A 24,911-nucleotide genomic window follows, 5' to 3' on the forward strand; every position below is an offset into this window, starting at 1 on the left:
TTGGTTTTAAAATAATGAACAGTGAGAGTCTGTGCCAAGGTGGCTTCACATCCATGGTAAATGTAAAATACAAATGAGGTTTAAATATAGGAATTCCACAAGTGTTAACTCACAGAATGCATCCAGAAAATGTGGTTGGCATATCTTCAACAATTAAGTGTTATCTGGGTATGCTTTCCAACAACCATTGCAGATCACCAGCAGGAAAGCCTGCAAAAGAAGGTGTGTATGGTGTTGCAGCCTTGGGAGAATCCCAAACCATGGAAAAAGAGGAATACCTTTCCAATGATGGAAAAAACAAATGCTGACCCATGCATGGAGACACACGCACTCACACACACAGACACAGAGAAAATGGAATGGGCAGCCTGGAAAAGTGTCTGCTTGCATTGTTTCTTTATAGTTTGTATTGCCTGTTTTGCCAATCCCATCACTTTGCTGAAGAGCCATTTTACCTACAGATTCTGAATTTGTACTAGAGTTTGTTTTTGCAAGCTTGTTTGCTACTGCAATTACTTTTTCTAATAAGCTAAATCAGAGCTTAAAGAAAAATATGTCTGATTATAATTACATTTATTATTTAAGTTGTGTGCCTTGGGAATTTTTGACAGATTTCAAAGGGATTTTTTTTTAATCTAGTCCTCTTCCTCTGAGCATACTCTGTCACTAAACCAATTTTCTTCACAAGCAGATAGGAAGAGTTTTCTTTAGGAAGTTACGTATTGAGAGAGATGATTTCTTCCCATATTAAGAGTGGGGTATAGCCAGGGTACGGTCAAAAAAGTCAAGATGATGGCCCTAACGGTGCCATCAAAGCTCTGCCCATTTTTTATGTGCATTGCACTGTAATTTGTCTTTAATGTATTGTTGTGAGCTACATTGTGGAAATAGTGCATTACGAGGTAACTTATACATTGCAAGTAAAGAGCCAGTTTGGTCTAGTGGTTAAGGTGCTGGACTAGAAACCAGGAGATTGAGAGTTCTAGTCCCACCTTAGGCCTGAAAGCTGGCTGGGTGACCTTGGGCCAGTCACTCTCTCTCAGCCCAACTCACCTCACAGGGTTGCTGTTGTGGGGAAAATAGGAGGAGGAAGGAGGATTAGGTATGTTCGCCGCCTTGAGTTATTTATAAAAATAATAAAGGCAGGATAGTTAGTAAGTAAGTAAATAAATAAATAATCCAGTAGATACTCAGGCCGTTGAGAGTCTGGGACACATTTGAGTAGAGAGGGTATAAATACTGCTCTTAAAATATATCAGGAAGTTCTAGGGTGCCATCTTGTGGTTTCAGAATTGGTTTTAAACAGAAAAAAAAAACACCAACAAAACTGTTTTTATATTAACAAGCCCAGTCATTTATTCAAGTACTGTTTAACTTTTTGAAATACGAACTTTTCTCTGCTACCTCATGTTATATTAAGACAATTTTAGCTTATAAAATAATCTCCTGCATAACTAGAATTATAAAATACATTTTCTATATGGATTTGCTTTTAACAGCCCTCTCATTTTGGAAGATTAATTCTACAGGCTTTACTGAAAAGATTCAATGCTTAATTGCAGCTGGAGAGTTGCATCAATTGTGTAAAAAGGATTCTGCTGAGAGCATGCCATTATATTGGAATCTTGTAAAAGTTATATGAAATCTCTCTTCTGCACAGCTCTAAACAGTGACAGACAAATTATCATAATTTGTAATATGGTTAAAAAGCTATGAACTGTGGGTTGTCCAGGCCTGGCCACAGGGATTGTCAGACTCCACAATCAAAGGATTGTTGAATCTTCTGATCGTGATCATCTGCAATGATGGATCAACGCGTGTCAAGGAAGACGATGGGAGTGGGGAATTGCAGGGAGTGTGAATTACTGTTGTTTGGGCCAGAAAGAGTCAAGGTTGTACTGCCAGAGACATCTGCGGCTGGTATCGCTGACCGTTAGAAGTTGGGTGAGAAAGAGACAGGAGAGGGGAGTGGGACATTGGAAAGTTTTAATGAATGAGTTTAGGCAGGAATCTTTTAATCACAGCTTTCTTTTGTTCTGTACACTTGTTCTCAATAAACCTGAATCCTGCATATTCCAATTGTGCATGAGTTGGGTCAATATTGGGACTAATGGTGTCAGTTCTTACAGGGACATTTTCTGACTTGAAAATGGCAATCGCTCTGAGGCTCCAAAAGAGTCCAGCATTCCCAGATACACACTGTTGGAAATAACTTGGAGTCTATTATGGGGGGGAACTTAAACTCACAAAAAACACAGTTAGTTCTCCATCTTAATCATCCTTTCCCACTGTAAAATAACTCTGTATTTACCACTTGCACTCAGAAGACTAGCTGTACAAGAAGACACATACCACTTTTTAAAAATCTATTTCAGCTCATTAATTGCAGAAAAAGTGCACTTAAAACACTATTAGTTCTCTGTATGCTTAGATCATTTAAATTTAATTTGACTTCAGTGTGAATTAAAACTAGCTGAACGAAGATTTAAAATCAGAGTCCTTGCTTTGGTTTTACCAAAGCTTGATTTCAGAGTACATCAGCTGTTGCATAGTGCAGCTTAAGGCTAAGAGAAACTATTGTTATTGGCAGTGGTTGGAATCAGCAATAACATTCTATTTTATCTAAAGAGACTATTATATTCATTTATTTAAAAAAAAACATTGTTTTTAAATTTCCCTTTTAGGCCAACAGGAACCATCTTGCTTAACAAGCTCTCTGGAGAAATCATTTCTCCCCCTTCCAATATACATACAACAAAAGCTATTCTTTTGTAGCTGACTTGTAATGCTTCAACGTGCGAGCAGAGGGATCAGTGGCCTTGATCCACCTTGGCATCCAATAGTGGGGGAGCCAAATCGCATGCCCCGGGTAGTGCTTCTCAAAGATCTGGCGGTAAAAATAACCTTCTTTTGTTTTAGGAGGATTGAATGGAAATTTCTCTGCAGCTTTCTCCAGCAAAAGATCATCAACCTATGGGTAGATATAAAGAAGTAACATATGAGGACTTCATCATAAATTACTCCTTATTTTAGAAGTTACAAACAGAAACATGTGTTTCTCTGTTTATTCTGTTTGTTTTTTAATCACAGTGCAGATTGCTTGGGGCTAAACAGCTCAGAAGCAATGTATTCAACTCCTAAGGACAAAGTCGTCCACGGTGGGTGTGGGTGGGTCTCATGATGCTGCACCTGCTCTCTTGCAGATTTGATTCCCACTGCAGATACCTCTGCCTAAGGAACACTGAGGAACTCATTTGAATTTTCTTAGAACAATGTTCAGTTCATTTCTGCAACCATCAGTGGACCAATGTTTTCTGTTATTATTACCATTACTATCAATATTATTATATAAGGCCATCTATATTACAAGTTCTCTAGGCACTGTAGAATTATTTTAAAATAAATATACCAAAATACATATACCTAAAAACACGATATGAAATACAGCTCAATAAAAATAGAAACAGAAATGAAAATGTGTAGAATGTAGATCTGGCCTTGGGAATGGGGAAGAAATTATTGAACTGTTAAGGGAGGAATTTTAGAAAAGATTACTCAGTCCTGGGAAAGAGGAAAGTGTGTCTTGATTTTGTTTGGTGTAAGACAGAGTAAAGAGCAAATTTGACCGGCTTGCAAGATTCTGTTATCCTACCCTACAACAATAAAGAACATTCCTGAAATCACTGCTATGCCTGTGTCTTGACCCTGCCTACTTTGAAGGGCTGACAAAAGGTCCACATTTAAAAAAAAAAAAATCCTTACAGTTCACCTTTCCTTGGGGAGCTCATGTTGGCATATATGGAGATGAGTGTCATCTCTCATTTTATCTTTGCAATCATAATCTTCTGTGGCTGGATCAAGAGACAGTGACTGGCCCATAGTCACTCAATGAACCTCATGGTCAAATGGATATTTGAACCTGAGCCTTCTTAATCCCAGTCTTACATCTATGTTTTTTAATCAATAAACTTGGAAGCTTGGTTATGTGTGCATGCACATGTATACACGCATACCCACATAAGAGTAAATTAAATATATTTTGAGAATTTGCAGGAACAAGTCAATTTTTTTTATCAAAGTAGCATTCATTCTTTCAAAGAGTCAAGATTTAATTCAAATTCTTTTTTCTGTTCCAGTTCTGTTCTTCTGAAAAAGACAGTCCTAAGTGAAAATAGGGCTAATGTTGTTGCAACTCAAGATTTGAGATCCAGATCCTGAACCACTGTATCTTATATCCTTCATCCTAAAAGCGGGAAAAATCAGAGTTTTTAAGTAGAAGCTTAATGAGCAATTTTGGCCCTTCAGTTACCCAACCCCTCCCCCCAAAACAAACAAACTAAATGTCATCCCCATCCACTCTGCGAGGCTACATATGCAGAGCTGGTGGGCTTCATGTGGTTCACAGATTGGCCATTTTTGCCCTAGGTTTTTAATAATCTACTTTCAATATAGTTACACCAGCTCTATTAAATAGATTAAATAGCATTTTAGTCAGACTGGCTTTAAAATTCAACCCGTTACATTAGTAACAATCAGAAGAAAATATTAACAAGCAGTAGTATACCTGAAGATCAATATAGTCTTGCAGTATGGAGAACCAAGATTTTTTGATAGAAGCTAAGCCATCACTGAAAGCTTCTTTGGGTCTCCAAAGTATTTCTTTAGGCAGTAAGTTAGTATCTTCAAAGGCTTCCCTTAAGAGGTGCTTTTCAATTCCATTCTGTGAAGAGATAAATTATAAAAAAAATACATAAAAATACATTTCTAAGCAATAAATACTTCAGAAATTCCAAAAATTATTTCAGAAGCAGATCAGAAAGACAATCCCATATTCAGCATAGTTTTGAAGAATAATTTGTCCCACCAACTTCAAAGTCTATGATATAATCTCTTGACTGAGAATTTAGGTTTGAATGCTAAATCTGTCACTTCAGTTAAGACCCATTTTAAAAAAATGTATCTACAATGAGTCTACTGATGATTACAACCTAAAGCGGAAAATCACAAGCATATACAAGTGAAAAAGCTTCAGAGAATAATCAGCAAAACTTAAATGTACAATATAACCTGCATATGGTTATATGTTAATTTCCTAGTTTGGCTAGTAGTAATAGCTATCTTACCTTTGGGGTTCTGAGTTCTGCTGGCAAAGAAAGGTAATAAGCAGTAAACTGGTGATCCAAAAATGGAACTCTTAGTTCAAGACTGAAAACAGAAACAAATATTATTTGTGTATAAAATAAGCATATAAATGTGGATTGGAGGGAGGCACTTGGTACAAGTTATACACTGACACATACTAAGTCATGATTAACTCATGATTTATTTAAAAACCACCACTGTCTAGTTTGCCTGGCAACACTAAGCTATAACTAGGGAATTCATACACCACACTACACCAAAAGTAACCCAAACACCTTATAGCTTACTCTGATACTGTAAATGGCACATTCCAGGTTCCTTTGATTGAACAATGCCAACTATTGGGACCCTAGAAGTGTTCCTTCTCTGTAGCAGTGCCTGCCCACTGGTATGAGGTTATCCCTGAGATCCAGGTGGTCCCCACCCTGCTGGTGTTTCTGAGGGCCTTGAAGACCTGGCTCCTCCTCCAGATCTTTGGCAAAGGTGACTGAAGCCCCCTTCTGAGTAGTATGGGTTTGCTTCTTGTTGTTGTCCAGTTTTTGCCATCTTTTGTTCCTTGTTTTTACTATTCTTTTATTGTTTTCTGTGTTTTTATTTGTGAACTGCCCAGAGTCACTGGGGGTTGGGTGGCATAAAGCCTTATTATATAAATAATGAATAAAATAAATATGAGACAAGGCCACTGTTCAAGTGTAACCTTACTTATATAAATTCTCTATTAGCCCTCCCCAAATCAGTACCCTTTCAATATACCATGCCTCCCCTCATCTTCAGCTAGCATGCTACTCAGGCAGAGGTATCTCCAATTTCCAATCAGGAAGGCTATTCAACTCTCCTCCAGTAAACTGGACAGCAAATCACTTCTTTTCTGCAAAATACTTCTAGGATAGTTCAAACTGGATAATTATTTATTCAATGTTAAAGAATTTCAATTGAACTTTAATATATCACCCCTTTTGATGATTAACTCAAGTTGTGCTGACAATTATTTTTCCAATCTCATCATTACACAATAAGCAGGTTGCATACTTGTAATTGAACTTCTTCTAGTGGTCATCTGTTCCTTCAAATATATAAATCTGGCCCTATACTGTAGTCTCAGTGGGAACATTCTATAGCTAAGGATAATGCCCCAACTGGACATGCACTTATGTGGTATTCCCATTCTCCCTTGGACCAATGCAGCAATTCAGGAACCCCTACCAAAGCAGACACCTGAAGAAGGTGGACAATATATATAAATGTGCATGACTACTTCATGACCTTCCGTCAAAGATAAGCAACCATAAATAAAGTTATATGAACAAAAAAGGCCGACCCCGTGATACGGCTGGTGACATCAACTATCCTTGAAACTCAGAGAAAGTCTCATTTTGGCAAAAGCCCAAATTAAATAAATGTATTTATTCTAAATAAATGAATTAAGTCTCTCATGACAATCAGCCAGAGCTGGAAACCAAGCCTGACTTAGCTACTATGGAGTTACAAGGATACATGATACTATCATGATTTCAGTAGTCATACATTTGGGAGGAATAGAATCAATCATTGACATTACGTCAGGGCTGATGATGCAAACTTTTATGAGGAACAGTTCTGCAACAAAACTCTGTACATTGGAGAGCAATCATACTGCTTCCAATGCCATGGGAAGCAAATGCAAGGCAGCAGAGATTGAGGATGCAATTGCTATTGATACTATAGCAAGCTGCCCCAGAACGGCTCAGACTGAGTGACACTAAAAGCAGTAGAGGCATCAGTATCAAGATATAACTGGCAACTTTTGTTGACTAAGTTATAGAGATGGCCTTGGCACCAGTGCTAGATCAATATCCCTAAGGGTTTCAGCATTAGTATCAGCATCATCTTCTTGCAAATTCCCTTTGCAGGAGGATTTCTTTTCCTTTTGTTTTCTTACTCTGGGTAAATGAATATAAAAGAGACCAGACTGGTGTAAGTGATGGAGGTCTCATCAGTACTGACAAGGTCCTGAATACTTAGATAGACATTGCCAGAGATCTTGAACAAATTAAGAGAGAAGCAAGGACATTCTTGAAGAATCTGAGGGACCTATTGCCATTAAACATCCAAGGAACTGTTCTCACCTGGGAAAATCAATTCAGACAGTTTTGTTTCATGAATTTCTTCCAATGGATGCAATAATCAACTTTAGGTCTTCACCCAGACAAAATAAGCAAAGGAAATGGCCATGTTTGGGCATAACTTGCTGCCATAAAAAGAGCATTAGCAAAACAGTGATCTGGAGGTCATAGACCTTGAGTATATTGCAAAGGGTTGAAGTCCAAAGATTTAACTTCATAGCTTCTCTCTCTTATGCCTGTCCTCTTGTTTAAAAATATAAATGCAAAGAAGAAAGCAAAGAGAAAAAATTTAATGAAATAAAAAGAATATAGAAGAGCTGTACTTTGCACAAAGTATGGAAAAAGTTCTCAGTGATAAGACTGAAGAACAGATGGGAGACTGCACAGGTGAAACATACTCTTCATCAAAAATCTTCTCCACTACAGAAAGTTCCTAACAGGGTTTTGGCACAGATGCAGAAACAAGGTATAAGACCCACAGAGAGTATGAAGGGGAATTAAAAGATCTATAGCTGAGCATTACCCATGGGCAGCAGTTGTCCTATCAGCACGGAGAACATCAAACAGATACAGCTCTCTGAGAAGCCTCTCACTTTCCTCAGCAGCTTCTTCAGCTGTTGGTGCCTACAAAAGAGTATGGAGATTATTTTCACACAAAGGCATTTGGGCTGCTAATATGCATAGCTGCGTGCATGTCATAAACAGCGCTGAAAATATTTCTTTTGCTTCAGGAGCAATAAGGTTGCCATTCCACAAACTTACAATGCTGTAGAAATGCTTGGACCCAGAAAGATTATGGGCTTTTGCACTAGCAGAAAGCACTTCCACTCACACAAGACTAAATAACTAGTTTTGTGTGTTGAACCTCCCTACACCTTCAAAAGCCATGCCAGAAAGGTGGGTGGGAGACATTCTAGAATAGTAAATATACAGAATGCCTCACTCTGTATAAGCAGAAGTGCATTCTCCTAGAAACACACTGGATATGGACCCATATCTTATTTGCAATGCCATTTTATTCCCACCATTTGAAGTGCACAGAAACCAGAGGTGTCCTACTGCTGTACTTGTAATATAAGAACTGTCTCAAGTTTGTTTCACAGAGGATCACAGAAACTCAGCACCCTGACATTTCATCTTATGTTAATTTATACTCATTAAAATTTCAAAATAACATCAGGTACATGGGGAAACAAGTGCTCCACGCATATACCTATTCCTGTTCACGTGTGACCTCCTGCCACTTCAGCTGATATTATTTTCCCTCAAGCCACCAAGAGTGATTCGATGGAGGGAACCATCAATGCTCCCTCTTCTCCATCACAATCTAAACAGCTATGTCTGTGTGAGAGAGGGACATCAGGGAAGAGAGGGACCTTCCCAACAACCTGGGATCCCTCCCTCCCCCATGACTGACACCATCAGAACATGACGTCTAAGCCACTGCTGCTGGATTTGTGGGGGGCAAATATACATATACCCACTTCTGCATCTGTAACCGAGACTCAAAACAGATAATGGGTTTCATGTTCTTTTCAATTCTCAACTCTGGATGGGATGGAATGGAATAGTTAGTTGCTCAGTTCTTCCTGCCTGCAACTAAAGTTCAGCTATATTTATAAACATTAAAACCTATCAAAAATTACTTTAAAAAAAACTTTCTCTTATTGTGCTGTTTGGGCACAGGCAAGAATGATTAATACTACCTTATGAAAGTAGATATATCCTTGGGTCAACTCATCTGATCCTTCTCCTGAGAAAATGACTACACTGTCTGTTTTCTTTCGGATGTATTTGGAGACCAGATACATACCTACAACGAGAAACAACACCCCCACCCCCGCAAAACTGTTTACTAAAGTCTTGCACAACTAGAACAAGGTGCAGTTATATTTTTCACAGTAAGTTATTATGAGAAAATATTTTTCATAGCCTTTCAACAAGGACTATATTGAGATCTACATAAATAATGAATATAATTACATAACTAATATATGCAAATTTAGATGCATGTAATTGGGCTGGTGGAAGTAAACTTTCTCCACCAGCCCCATTACACGCATCTAAATTTTCATAGTATTCTTTCCCCCCTCTACCACCACCAACGCTACAGAGAGGATCAAGGTACCTTGATGAATTAAAAACTGGGCAGAGGCACTTCCAATGAAGGAGCTCTGCTTGTAGCTCCTTCATCACAGACTCTCTCCAATTTCCTGGGAACCCAGCTTTCTTTCACATTTAAGCCTGTCTCATTTAGCAACACACACATAACCAGCATCATCAGATGGCTGGAAGTTCTGGCACCCTTTCCACAGACCTGAATTTGGATTCTACGCAATGGAAGTAATACGGAGATGTATTAAGTTAGGTAAGAACATAAGCCAGGAGAGGGAGTCTATAGTTCTCATCATGCTGATAATAATAACGTGGAGGGGCCATAAGTGGCTGCCTTAAACGCTGGCTCATAATATGCAATACTGTTTTCTCTGACTGGAAGTAGCTCTTCAAGGTTTCAAACAGGAATCTCATCCACCATAACTGGAAATGCCAGGCATAAAACTTGGGACCTTGCATATGCAAGAATATGCTCTACCACGTAAATTGCAGACTTTCACATGAACATCCGTATGGTTTGGCATGGAAGGTTTTATTACTATAAAGACAGGGTAACCAGGTAAACGGCACTTGTTATCCATCAAATCCATTATTAGTTGGTTATGCAGAAAGAAATTCTTTTTCGATCTTCTTTTAATCTCATGCGGTTTCTTTCCATTGTCAATCACTAAATACAATGCTAGGCAGAAAAAAAGGTACTTGGATGCTGCCCTATGCAAGAAAGTACTGAAGGACTAAGATTCTGCTTAGTTTATACATGTATTTATCCTGCTCCAAAGCAAGGCTGTGTAAGAAGGCAGACCAACTCCCATCCTTTGAGAATCTTACCCACTGAGGCTCGTACAGTTGTGATATCATATGTTTCCAAGGAAAATATAACTTCTTCCAGTGACTGAATCCCTTCTTCAGAACTAAACATGACCTCATGATGTTCACTTCCAATGTGAGCTGCTACCTATTAAAAACAACCATTTATATTAAACTTGTCAAATTGAACTTTCAAAGTCATCCAGTATGGAGTCAAGGAAAGTAGGATTCTGCAATGTATGTTTTACAAATTAGTGTGTTTTATTTTCCCTAATTCATTCTGCTGCTGCTCTAATGGAGCAAGGCCATGGGCTATCCAGGGCACAGATGTTAGAAACCTAAGAGTGAAGGTTTATCTTATTCAGCATCCCATTTCCCTCACTGGCCAATCAGTGCCTTTTGGAAGCTGCAATAAGGCATGAATGCACTAATCTTCCCCCCTTGTTGCTAGCCAAGAGCATGTGTTCAATGGCATATTGCTCCTGAGAGGGATCACAGAGAACTGGTCTAACAGCAACAATAGCAATACACAGGGCTATCAATTCATCTTATGCCAGCAAATGCCATATAAATAATTATACACCCCAGGACAAAGCATTCTCTTTGCTTGCTTTGAATCTACTAACAATCAGTTTTACTGAATTGCAACAAACCTGCTTTGGTCTGTGAAATTTTGCTCAAATGCCATAGACTATCCATTCTATCTTTCTAGCCTAGAATCTTGCTTAAATGCAAACCAGAAAGCCAAAGTTCTTTAGAAAGTGCTTCTGTGCCCCATATCATTCTGCATATGGTATGACAACAAATGCATAATGACAGAACTGGTAAGCTAATACCACCACCATACCTTTCTTGCAGCCAGTAGATCAGGACTATCTTCCATCCCAATAGAAAATGTTTGTAAGGGGTAGGAAAAGTTTTGCTCTTTCATGAGTTTGATAAGTATGGCCGCCACCAAGCTAGAATCCAAGCCACCTAGTAAAACATCAATTGTTGCTGATATTGTGGTCACTTTTTTTCTCATCATTTAGAAGTTTTAAGCAACTGAAAGCAACTTCTTCTTTTCTTTTTGGAATCCTTTCCCAAAGAAGTCAACTTTCCAATCACTTTTAGAGGAATTTGCAATTATTTGAAAAATCATCGAGCACTTAATTTCTTTCTTATTTTTCTATTGCTATATCTTTATTTTACTAATGGGATACATTTTTATAGTTTAAGAGTTGGAAGTCAAAAGCTAAAGAATTAGGCAGCACTTTCTTTCCAAATGGTAATCCCATTAGTCAGTGTTTATTAAAAGCTCTTTTACACTGAATTAAGCCTTCATGGTTTCAAACAGGTCAAATAAATTATAAGGGAAAAATCACCAAGTTGCCTTGCATCCTTTAGCTAGAAAAAACACTGACCAGAGATTAGATTTTGCTGATTTATCAACTGATATCAAGACGGAAAATAGGATGCCTTTATCAATATGGGAAATGTGTATCTAACGTAGTTGGCTCTGCAGAACATTTAAAAGCAGTAATTTGCTCTATTAGCAAATACTGTATTCATTAAACTTTTCCTAAATGTAAAGAGTTGTAGCTAATAGAACAAAAGCACTACAAATACAATGCAGTTGCATATGGTATATTAAGGAAATTTGTGCCATCAAGTCAGTGTTGAGTCCTGGCGACTGCCTGGACAAGTCCATGTAGTTCCTTGGCAACATTTTCAGAAGTGGTTTACCACTGCCTTCTTCCTAGAGCTGAGAGGGAGTGACTGGCCCAAGGTCACCCAGCTGGCTTCATGTCTAAGGTGGGACTAGAACTCATAGGTCTCCCAGTTTCTAGTCTGGTACCTTTAACTACTACACCAAACTGGCTCACTATATGTTATATTAAGGGATCTGTTATTGTTGTGGTTGTTATTATTTTACCTGATAAAAGACAACCAATTCTTCTGTGAGACATCAAACGTTTTCTAACAGCATTTTCAAACAAAAGTCGAATGTTGCTTTTCACAGTTTCAACATCAACACCTACCAAGAAAATAAAGTCTAATTAAAATAGGTGAAATGGGAGTGTGAAGCTCTTTCTCAGAGTACTAATCCATTATCAAATAACTGCATACAAAAGTTCAAGATATTTTCCCCTTGGAAAAAAGTTAAGAAACTTGAAGAACACCTGGCCCTTGGCTTAAGTTCTAGAGCAAACCAATCAGTATCAGTTCAAGTATCCGCCAAGGAGATCCTTTCCCCAGCAATCCATGGGGGAGAAGGAGAAAGGGACTGAAATATCCACCCCTGAAGTGGCTGAATCCATTCCTTTTGATTGTGACCTCATTCACCTCAATCTACAGGTTGCCCTCCAAACATGTATGGCCCATGACAAGAATTAACCCCCCCGCCCAACATTCACTGGAATGGAATGCAACCCGCCTAACAAGTGAAGAAAACTGAGCATTGCTGTTACCTGAAGGCAAATTTTGTATTGTACTGTAGACAGCATGCAAGGGTTCCTCTTTAGGGCTGTGAAATTTGACCACTTCCACTGATGCAACTTTCCCACTTAGCTTTAAATCCAAAACTTCATAATGTCCTGGAAGAAAAGGCTCCACTTTGGGAGCACTGGACATATTGTGTTTCAGGTTGATCAGACCTATAAACATAAGATGGCACATAGAGTGGGTAGTTGTCATTTTGCACTTGGCTAAGAGAAAATGCCTGCCACTATAACTTTTGAAAGCATAGATTTCAGAACACCAACTTTAACTATGAAATGCAAACCATGAAGTTACAGGAGAATCATTATTTGTGTTATAATGAAATCTAGCAACGAGGTCCGGAGAGCGGACATCGTGCGCAGCAACCCACTCAGGATGTAGAAAATGTTTCCAACGAATGAGATATTGTAAGGTAGACCGCTGGCGACGAGAATCAAGTACCTCCTTGACCTCAAAGTGCTGTTGGCTATCAATCATAATCGGTGGGGGAGGCGATGGTTGGGGATGCCATCGGTCGGACAGGAGAAACGGCTTGAGTAAGCTGCAATGAAAAACAGGATGCAAACGTTTAAGATTATGTGGCAGATCCAATTTAAAGGTCACAGGGTTTATTTGTGCAACAATAGGAAAAGGACCCACAAATTTAGGACCAAGTTTCTTGGACAGTTGTGGTGATTTGATGAACTTTGTGGAAAGGTAGACTTTATCCCCCACTTTAAATGTAGGTTGCAGTGAGCACTTTGCATCCGCATGTTTTTTATAAGAGGATTGGGCATGTTGCAGTGCTTGTTGGATTTTTTGCCAGGAGTCTGTCAGAGTCTGTGCCCAATCGGTTAGAGATGAAGGCAGAGATTACGGGTGCGGGAGTTCCGGTATCGGGACGAAATCACGGCCAAACACAGTTTTAAAAGGAACTTGGCCAGTGCTTTGATGTATGGCATTGTTATAAGCAACTTCAGCAAAGGGAAGAAGATCCACCCAGTTGTCTTGTTGATAATTAACAAACACACGTAGATATTGTTCCAATGTGGAATTAACAGCCTCAGTAGATCCATCTGTCTCAGGATGCCACGCCGTAGAGAGGGCTTGTTTGGTTCCAACCAGTTTCATAAATGCCCGCCAAAATCGTGACGTAAATTGTGAGCCCCTGTCACTCACCAAACGGGAGGGGCTCCCATGAAGGCGGTACACGTGTACGAGAAATAGGCGGGCCAGCTGTTGCGCAGTGGGAATGGAAGCGCAGGGGATGAAATGCGCTTGTTTGGAGAAGAAGTCTTTGACTACCCAAATCACCGTTTTACGTTGACTGGGGGGTAGGTCAACTATAAAGTCCATGGAGATTTCTTGCCAAGGATAGGAAGGGTTAGCCACAGGCTGCAGAAAGCCTTGGGGTTTTCCAGCCTTGCGCTTAGTTGCCGCACAAACAGGACAAGCAGCTACATAAGCTTTAATATCCCTCAGGACGGCTGGCCACCAAAACTGACGTCTGATGAGATGGAGGGTCTTAAGGTACCCGAAATGGCCAGCCGGTTTATCATCATGACAGCGCACCAGGATCGTCTTTCGTAAAGCCTCCGGCACATAAAGACGATCATTTTTCCAGGCAAAATCCCCATCAAAAGTAACAGTGTTTAAGTTTGCCTGCAACCAAGTATCAGATTTCAGGTGGAGAAGAAACTGTTGTTGCAAATCTGACGGAATTGGCAAACGTCCCGGACTGGGAGGAGGAGGAGTGGCTGGCTGTTGAGCTGGTTGGGTGCGCGTCTGACTGCGCGTCACCGCCAAGCCCAATTGCTTTTCAGTCCACACAGTACCCTGAACGATTGGCACAGGGCCAGCATCTTGGGGTCTGCGGGATAAAGCGTCTGCCAGAAAGTTTTTCCTCCCCGGAATGAATTTAAGAGAAATCAAAGCGGCTAAAAAATTCAGCCCATCTGAGTTGTTTAGGGCTGAGTTTTCGACTAGTGCTTAATGCCTCAAGGTTTTTATGGTCTGTCCAAACTTCAAAAGGTGAGAAGCCCCCTCTAATAAGTGCCGCCAGGTTTCCAAGGCTGCTTTTACAGCAAACGCCTCTTTTTCCCAAACATGCCACCTTCTGTTTCCGTGAACTTGCGCGATAAATACGCACAGGGTTTCAAACTGCCCGAGTGGTCGGCTTGAAGCAGAAGGGCTCCGATAGAGAAGTCAGAGGCATCGACCTGCACCACAACCGGTTTAGTTGGGTCGGGATGCTTTAGGATGGGTTCAGTTATGAATAGCTGTTTGAGCGCGTCAAACGCCTGTTGGCAGGCTGGGGTCCACTTAAGTAGCGCGCCTGGATTTTTTGAATGCCGCGTATCCCCCTGAGCTTTAGTTTTTAGTAAGTCAGTGAGGGGGAGGGCAATTTCTGCAAAATTTTGGGCAAATGCCCGATAGAAATTGGCGAAACCAAGGAAACTTTGTAATTGGCGTCGCGTGCGGGGGGGTTCCCATGCAACAATGGGTTCGATTTTTGCAGGGTCCATTTCAATGCCCCCTTCTGAAATCCTGTAGCCCAGATAATCAATTTCCGACTGATGAAAAGCACACTTTGACAGTTTAGCATACAACTCAGCCTTTCTCAGTTTAGCGAGCACTTGACACACCAAGTGAATGTGTTCTGTCATTGTTTCAGTATAAATCAATACATCATCCAAATATACCAACACCCCTTTGAACAGGTGGTCATGCAAGACCTCATTGATGAGCTGCATAAAAACCCCAGGCGCCCCCGATAAACCAAAAGGTAACACCTTATATTGGAAAGCCCCCAGAGGACAGTTAAACGCTGTTTTCCACTCATCCCCTTCCCTTATGTGAATACAAAAATAGGCTTCCCTTAAATCTAGTTTTGAGAAAATTTTACCTCTGGCCAGATGTGATAACATATCCTTGATGAGGGGCAAAGGATATTTGTTTAAAATTGAAACTGCATTGAGCCCGCGGAAATCTGTACATAGCCTCAAAGAACCATCTTTTTTCGGTCTAAAAAGGACAGGTGCCCCCACCGGAGTTAGCTGGCTCAATAAAACCCCTGGCCAGGTTCTTGTCAATGAACTCCCTCAATGTGGCCAACTCTTTCGGGGACATAGCATAGATTTTTGGGTTAGGCAATTTTACATTGGGCAGAAATTCAATAGCACAGTCCGTCTTTCGGTGAGGCGGCAAGCGATCCACCTCCTTTTCTCCAAACACATCTGCGAAGTCTTGGTATTGCTCCGGCAGCCCTTCTAGCGGTTCAAGCATTTGTACCGTCGTTGTGGCTGCCCGTCCACCCTCATTGTCTCCCAGTAAATCCTTTTCTGGCACTTTATAAAATCCATCAGCAAATGTCACAGTCCTATGCAGCCAGTTGATAAGAGGATTTTGCTTGACAAACCAGGGCATCCCCAAAATGACCAAGGGGCCCCCCACTGGCGCTACGACAAAGGGTAATTTCTCCCAATGACTACCCATTTGTAGTGCCACCAGCCCTGTGGAGTGGGTGACCGGTTTCCCCCCAGCCATAGTCCCGTCCAGTTGCGTAAAGATCATTGGCCGCTTCAAAGGGAACCTAGGGAGGTCTAAGGCGGCTACGAGATCGGGGTGCATTAATGAGCGCGAGCAGCCTGAGTCAAGCATAGCCCACACCTCCACAGTTCGGGTACTGGATCCCAATTTCACCTTGACCGTCAGGGTAGGAAAATTCCCACTCACCGAATCATGGTCGCGCCCATCTCCTTCCACCTGCCCTACGGCGCCCTTCAGAGCAGGTGGTTGCCTTTTCCCGCTGGCTGTTCAAAATCCAGTTCCTCCTCCTCTCCCCCGAATTGGCTGTCGTCAGGATCGACCTCCGCGCGGGCAGCCCTCACCTTTCTCGGTACCGACGGAGACTTGCCGGATGGCTTTCCTGGCCGCTCCTCGGATCTCTTTCTTGGGCACGCGGCTGCGCGATGTCCTTCCTTCCCGCATCTCAGGCACTGCCCTTTCGCAAAACGCCGTTCTCTTTCTTCCTCCCAACTTTTCGGTTTGGGGCGGCTTGGGAATCCCGGGGCACGGACACTTTTACTTGACTTCCCTTGCTTCAGTTCCTTGTTATGCGCGAACGTCTCTAGGGCATTTTCAGCACTGCCTGCCAGCTGAATCCACCCATACAACGTTTTCGGATCGTCACGTCCCAAAGCCCATCGGAGGACCTCCGTCTCCAGTCCGTTTGAACATTTCTACTAGAGTTGACTGGGACCAATCCTCCACCTTTCCAGCCAGGGCTTTAAACTCCAAGGCGTAGTCCGCGACGGAGAGAGATCCCTGGGCAAGTTTCCTCAGTGCCCGTTTCGCTCGTTCCTGGGCCAAGGGGTCTTCGAAGTGTTGTTTTAACACCCACAGGAACTCCTCAAATTCTTCTAATTCCGAGGCTTCGGCTTGGCATAACTGTACATACCAATCCGCTGCCCTCCCCTTTAGTTTGTTGGCGATGGCATTAATCTTGCCATGTTCTGAGCGAAAGCTTCGCCCCCAGTCCTCCATATAGTTCCTGGCATTGGTAATAAAGAAGGACAACTTTGTGGGATCGCCATCAAACTTTACCATGAAAGGCGGAGGGGTTCTTGTCGACTCTTTCGGCTCAAGTGGTTCCACGAATGCCAACGCACGCCTGCCCACCGCCTGCGACCCTTCCCTGGTCACTCCCGGCTCTTTTCCCTTCAATTGCCGGAAAACCCGAGTCCTACTTCTTCCCCGGGGCGATGGGGACCTCGCCACCAGCTTGGGCTGTCGGGTTGGAATTTCCTCCGGACCCTCTCGCAGGGACCCCGACCCTCCGGGGTTTTCCTTTAGTAGGGCAACTAGAGATTCGATTTTTTCCTCTAGTGCTTTTATGCGGGCGGGGGTAACAGGTTCTTCCAACGGCCCCGTGGTTACCACCACCATAGGCGACAATGGGATCTCCGGTTCCCAGGACGCTTGCGGCGATTCGACCTCGGAGTCTCCTTCCTCCCCGGTTCGATAGTCATCCCCTGTCGCGCCGCTCACCTCAGACGGTAAACCCCGGTCTTCCGTCTGGGTACCCCGCTTATCCCGGCGGGCCGCCCTCTGAGCTCGGGAGCTCGGGACCACAAGCACCCTTGTGGTGTCTGGTTCTTCTTCGCCCCCTTCGCTCTCTTGCAGCCTGGGTTCTGACATCGCTAGCGCTCCCCTTCACCAAAGATTTGGATGGGGCTAGCGGAAAATTGAATTATGATTCTCAGCTTTATGTAATGATTGCCTATTCTGACATACTCAGTCTCACAAGGGGGTTCTTTATGAAAACTGATTTATTGAAAGAATAGTATGCAAATACAAAGAAAGCTGAGAATGAGCAAAAGCCCGCGAAATACAAACTAAAAACCCTTGCTTTCAAACCGGTCCCGCCCTTCCTCCCTCCTAGCAACCACCCCCTCCCAGGTGTTAGCAACCGTTACCCACATCGGCCTGAGAAAGTAACCTTGAACAGAGTCACTAACCCAAACATACATTCCACAGTTGCAATAAGAAGATTACAGCCCGGCACGGCTGGAAATTTCCAACCCGCAAACACGGGTTAGAAAAGTGACATGCGAAGCGTTACGATGTATACAGAACATTGAAACGATGAACATGACATATAACCCTAATTCAGGTCACAATAGTTGCGGTGTTCAAGCGGAAATATATCCTCATGGGACATAACAGACTGTGGTCCTCTCTATATCCTCTGAATAGGGGGAATTCAAAAAGCCTGACTATTACAGGCAAGGGGAGGCTTGTCTGTATATTCCAACTCTTTGTCCAGCCATTGCCCCCCTTCCATCTTTACCTAGTCAAAATTGTAACCATAGAAGACTGGACAGAAGATTTGCAGAAACCATTCTTCATAAGAGCTTGGGGTGCCCATGCATGCACATTTGAAGAAATGGGAGCAAAAAATCAATGAAAAAAGATGTCACTGCTTTAAGAGTTGCATTAGCTTTAATTAATGATTTCCTTAAAGCAGTAGCATCTCTTCTTCCGGCTTACATAGAAGCCTTAAAAAGTAATGTCTGATTTAATGAGGAGTTTGCATGCATTCTTGCTATGCTTATATTCATACAAGTTGCAACATTTCTTCCTAGTAATTTTTTAGAAGTATGCCAGCCCTACTGTCCATGTCGGTAGTGGATGATAGAAATTATAGTTCAACAACATCTGAAGGACTTCCATTTCTAACATTTCTTTCACAATACCCCAAAAATAAAACAAAAAACAAAAACAAAAACACCTAAAACCCATACTAAACAAGGTCACACAATAATCTATATAATATTTTACTTCAAAACTAATGTCTTGTTTTCCTTTCATGTGTTTAATTTTCTGCAGAAAGGTGTCACATCTCACCATTAGGAACTTTCTGGTTCATTCTCAAAAAGAGATTTTGTGTATGAGATGAAGCATGATACCTTAAATATTAAATAGGGTAACAACTTAGGTCTATTATGAGAGTTAAGATACAAAACTGATATTAAAGGATATTTCAGAAAGATCCAGAATCTGAGTTACCTTTTGCTTCAGAGCAAACACCCAGGAAGCCATCATCAGTTAGGACCCTAAACAATGGTCTAACGCCATACGTATCTCTCCCCAGAAACACCTTTCTATTTGCACTGTCAAGCAAAATGAATGCAAATACACCATCAAGCATGGAGGCAGTTTCTTCTATTCCTCCTTTGTCATAAAGATGAAGGATTACCTCTCCATCTACTAAAGTCTGGTAATCAAATCCAAACTGTTTCTGTAGCTACAGAAAAGAAAAGAAACATCTTTAAAGAGGAACATAATTGGAATACACAGGTAGAAACACAAAAAGCATACTTTGAACAGCCTACCACCAAAATAATTATACGTTAATAATAGAAAAAAATGACAAAAAGGCAAGCTTCCCTTTAATGAAAGAAGATCTCAGCTTCCTACATATTCCCTTTTTGTAGATTATCTATTAGCTTGAAGAATTCCCTGCTATTGATAGGGCACTGCAGACCATCAGAAATGTTGTATGTTTTAGCCAACCTACTATTTCCATTAACTGCAATAGGACAGTCTAAATATACAGATTTGTATAGTTGTATACAAAGAGCATTGGGGGGGGGGGTATAGCAGGAACAACCATGTGACTGAAGCCCTGCCCTTTTTTCCCTTGTGCATTACAGATGATCCTGTTGGGTACTGTAAGAGGCCAGTCAAACTTATGATTATGATCAAAGGGCCTTCATTTGTGGCACTTTGTGTTAGGAATGCTCAACCAAGAGAAGTTTACTTGTTGTGTACATTGGTCTTTGGGGCAAAGGTGTTTTCAAAAAAGTACTTCCAGACATTCCAAGCACTGAACACTAGATTTTATTTGCTTCAGGATTCAGCATCCTCATTCTCTCATGGAGGCTTCCATCTCTGTGCTCATATTTTATTGTAGTCTTTTGTTCTTTTAATTGAATGCCACCCTGGGAGCTTGTATGGGAGGAGATATAAGTAAAGATTAAGTAATCTAAGTGTAACCTTAAAGAGGGAGGACAGAAGATAAATCGATTTGTAACTGCTATACAGAAGATTGGAAGCCGCTTCTTTATGCTTTTTCTTTTTCTCTCCTTTTTCTCTTTTCACCACTTTTCTTTACTCTTTTCTCTTTTTCTTAAACTTGTATCATTTTTACTATTGTACAAAATTCTTCAATAAAAACGATTTTAAAAAATCAAGTAATTTAGGTAAATATACTAAAATAGCACCAAATTATTATATATCCCCTGAGGTTATTTTTTAAAGTTTCTAAAAATCAGTGGAATCCAAATGTTCATTAGATACACTGGACATTTTGGTTGAGATTGTGAAGACAGTAATACTTGAATCATCCCCATATTGGAAATAGTAGAAAAAATGTATTTGCCACTACTAATCACCCAATATATTTTAGAGAACACTAAGAGTATGAGGTCCTGTTGAATACTTAATCCTAAATTGCCCATATTTTCTATGGCAAATTTTAGTCTTTCATCAAACACTTGCTTCATTTACATTTTTCTGCTGTAAGTATCCAGTTACCTAATCCACTGGCCCAACATTTTTGCAATTTCTCGAGCTGACTGCTTGAAGGGGTGGGGGGGTTAAAATTAGGATATGGACAATAGATTGCCCATCTCCAATTTAAGGAATTTATATGTTGCCTTTCAGCGTAAGGAATTTATATGTTGCTTATAAGAGCAACTTGAACCAATATACAAATACGTGAAACATACGAAGCAGTTCTCTGACCAGATATAAGGGAATGCCACAAAAACCATTCGAATATAGTTCTTATCATATATGTACCTGTCTGAAGTTGTAGATCTCTCCATTGTAACACAGCCACAAGTAGGGAAATTTTTTCACCCTTAAAGGCTGCATTCCATATAGCTGGTCAACAATTGCTAGACGATGGAAGCCAAAACAACAGTTGGTAAAGCCATTGACATTTTCAAACCGGAAAGCATCTGGGCCCCGGTGGGCTATTTTCATAGCAGAGAGACACTGAACAGAGAGGCATCCATCACTTCCAAAAAGGGCCCATATGCCACACATGATGATGATGACTGAAGGCTACTGGGGAGAAAAATGAACAAGGAAAATAGTTTCTTAATGTTCTGAAATTCACATCTTTACACCATTCCTTGAAAATAAATGTGACACGTAATATGTCACAAAAACCACATCACACACAAAATTTCAACAATTTTGAAATAGTTAAACTATATTTTGTGGTACTTAAACTAGTTTGTGTTAATTTCATATCCATTAGTAATACTAATTTTGAATTTCCTATTCTATTAGTGTGGACTTCGTAAGAAATTCATAATGTTGTTTCATTTCTGTACATACCTTATTCCAAAAGTTCTACACAGTACAGCATTAAGCATATAAATATATCTTTCCCATTGTTCCAGCCCAATTACAAAGTCTAATTAAGCAACTTTCTCATTGCAATTGAGACTTTTCCTCATGACATTTGGCAATGCTTTCAAACAAGTGCAATCTTGCTTGGCACAGAGTCAAGCCACATGGACAACAAGTGGAAGCTCCTCTTCTTAACAAAACATCCTCACCCCATTAACAGAATTTCAGTTTTAATCTATAATGTCAAGATGGTTGTTTATTTTAGAGATCAAGAAAAAAAAAGGATCCCTTTCTTCTTCCTAATCACAAGGAAAAAATGGGATTTGAGGAGAATGAAGTAACAGCTGTCTACTTAGACAGACTACAACTAAGAGTTTGTAATTACAGATAAACAAATCCTACACAAGATGCTCAAGGAAGCATAGAAAGGGTCACCCCTCACTTTCTCCTCACAACAACACACCTGTGACTGCGAGACAGCTTGGGCCGGAAGAAAGTAACTGGCCCAAAGTCACTTAGTCACCTCCATGGTCATGGATTGGGTCTTCCTGTTCAAGTACTTTAGCCACTGTATCACACTGGCCTGAAATTTATCAATTCATCATGTGACTTCTCTACTTTCCCATTAATGTATGGGCGTCTGGGGGAAAAAATCTGCACAACAATTTAATGAATCGTCATGCATGTTTTATTGTAAAAAATTGATACACATTTTCTATGGAATGCCAAAAACTGCATCCAAATTTAAGACCCATGGAAGCAGAAGGAAAACAGTGTTCTAATCTGTATTCTAGCTTGGAGATTTATATTACATCAGCTTTTTCCAGATACAGATCTAAGATCTTCAAGCAACCATATCCATAAATATAAAAGCATATAAAAATGTTGCCAATTGAAAAACAAAAATTTCCAAGTTAAAATATATTTTTATTTCTATGGTTGGATCAGTCTGCCCATGAGTAACAGTCTCCCAGGGATCCTTAGTCAGATAAAGTGTTTTCATTTTCTACTTGAAGAAAAATATTATTGGAAATTTGAGTCACTCTTTCAATGTCATCCTCTCATTAAGTACTGAAGTAATACTTAAATTCATAAATTGCATAATGCACACCAAAGACTGGTCCTAATAAAGCAAATAAAAATATTCATAAATTGCACCAAAAGCTGGTGATTACAATAGAAACAAAAATCTTAAGCAATTACAAAAAAAAATGATATAAAAATTTAAAACCAACAAAAAAGTGGACTTACGCATAACAGAAAAGCAAATCAAATATTAATAGCAGGACAAGGCATAAAAGAGTATATTATGAAAAAAACCCTTACAATTTATTACATTTTATATATTTTATTAATGTACCCTATTAAACTACTTTGTCAGTATAAGAACATTTTAAGATAGTTCCCTAACTGTTCAATAACTTTCATTAGTCAGAAGACAGGAGCTTTAATCAAATGGTCCCTCTGACAGAATTAAATTAAATGAATTATTGAATGAAATGCTGAAAAGACATCTGACAACACCTGGTTGGCTTTTCACTAGATCTGGAAGCCAAGCATGGTCAGATCTAGATAACTCAGATGGAAAACCACCAGAAAGTTTCAGAGCTGTATGTTAGATGGGGAAGTTGAAAAACATCTTGGAAAAAAACAATGGCAAGCAACTTCCATCCAGTTGCCAAGAAAACTGCATGGATGTGTCTGTGAGGTGAGAAAGCAAAGCAGACTCTACTTTTATACAGTACTGGGTTGTGAAGAAAAAACTGAGCAAGGGGCAAAAGGGCAAGGGTGTGAAAGAGAAGTTCTGGAAGAGATTTCAACTTTAGAAGAGGCAACCTAGATGCGGAGTTGTGGAATGCTGGAAAGCACCTTCAGCCACAGACACCTCTAACTAAAGTCCACCCAACTGCATGGATTTGCCCACACGCTGGGTGAATTCAGACAACACCCTGCACCACAAATTAGCCAGCAACTACTTCTAGGCTAGCCTGTTGTGCTAGCCCAGCATAACAACTTACATTCTCCTGCTTTTCTCTCTTGCTGGAGAGACGTCACGCACAACTGATACACAGCACTGGGCACATCTAGAAAGTGGCATTTTTTACTTATTGCCTCAGATGTTGATTGGGGCCCACTTCTGTTTACGAGGAGCCTGACAGCCAGAAAGCCTGCAAGTGCAGCTTTCTAACGAGTCGTTTGCTTGTACTTTTAAACGATTAATCACGGTCACTTCCGATTCTTCCGTGGAGAAGAAGTGGTGCCTTGGCGGCCAGCAGGACGGCCACCTTGCAGCGCGTTTCTTCCATGCAGCAGCGCAGCAGCCGGTGACTAAACCGCACGCTGCTTTGCAGCTTTGAACGACACAGGGAGAGTGGGACTGGGTGGAAGACCAAGCAGCCCCGGGTTCGTTCGGCCCGGCCTTGGAAAAAAAGATCCCTTGGCTGGCTTACCCTTTTCACTTCGGCTCGGATTTTGCACCGGGAAAAGCTGCTTTCACATGTGAGAAGAGATCAACGACCAGCCGGCTCAGCGGCTGAACCACGCTGCCCGAGCTGAAGAGAAAGGAAATGCACGGCGGAAAGCAACCCAACCCACCCGGCGGGCTCTTCTGTAAGACCGAGCCGGATTTCATCAGCCGGCGCTCCGCCCCCGCCCCCGCCCCGCGTCCCCCGCCCCGCGTCCCCCGCCCCGCGTCCCCCGCCCGGACTTCCCAGTTCAGCCGCCCGCGTCGCGGTGGTTGGGTGGTTTTCCCAAAGCGCTGGACAACGAAGGGGAGGAGCGCTACGCCGGCGGCTCCCGCTGGGCTGGGTGCCCGCTTTGCTTCCCCGGAAGCCCTCGCCGTGGGCAAGGCTTTCTTCCAGCGGTCGGGAGAAAAGCCACGTCGTTCTGAAATGCAATTCACCTGTGAAATTGGAGCTACCGGGCACAACTCAGCAGCGGGGTGTATTTTTTGATATAACTTAGTGCTGTTAAGGATGATGTCATTGAAAAACATCTGTAGAGCTGTTCGGTGACTTCAGTATGATATCATCTGAATGTAAAGTGGGGGAGGCGGGCAGGAGGGCTACTTGACCTGGGCCTCAAGCCCAAAAGAGACACTTGTTGATTTTTATCCATTTATCCAAACAAAGACTCACTCTGTTTGGCCTGGTGTGCCTTGTTTTGTTTTCATGGGTGACTGATCTTTTTTTATTTTTTATTAAGACTAGACCCAGTCTCATGCAGGAAATAGCCTGGGCTTCTCTTGTTCTCTCAGAGGTCTTGTGTATTAGATTGAGATCTTAACTCCATAAATTTTCAAAAGGACAATTAAATGGCTCACCTCTTTCATGTTTGGACCCAGGGAATCAAAGGGTC

General features: G+C 41.2%; 1 protein-coding gene across 1 annotated transcript; it reads right to left on the bottom strand.

Moving 5' to 3' along the window:
* Window positions 1-1,330: 1,330 nt before the first annotated feature.
* ASNS (asparagine synthetase (glutamine-hydrolyzing)) lies at window positions 1,331-24,116 on the bottom strand. The gene is made up of 12 exons (XM_063303670.1): window positions 24,005-24,116; window positions 20,994-21,263; window positions 19,197-19,434; window positions 12,617-12,802; window positions 12,082-12,183; window positions 11,014-11,141; window positions 10,188-10,314; window positions 8,951-9,057; window positions 7,768-7,868; window positions 5,124-5,205; window positions 4,565-4,720; window positions 1,331-2,971 (listed from the first exon to the last, which is right to left on the bottom strand). Exons 2-12 carry the CDS (start codon window positions 21,240-21,242, stop codon window positions 2,762-2,764), a joined length of 1,686 nt encoding a protein of 561 aa, XP_063159740.1. The 5' UTR covers window positions 21,243-21,263; window positions 24,005-24,116; the 3' UTR covers window positions 1,331-2,761.
* Window positions 24,117-24,911: the final 795 nt, after the last annotated feature.

This window comes from Candoia aspera, chromosome 4, assembly GCF_035149785.1.
Source record: "Candoia aspera isolate rCanAsp1 chromosome 4, rCanAsp1.hap2, whole genome shotgun sequence".
Taxonomy (NCBI): Eukaryota; Metazoa; Chordata; class Lepidosauria; order Squamata; family Boidae; genus Candoia; species Candoia aspera.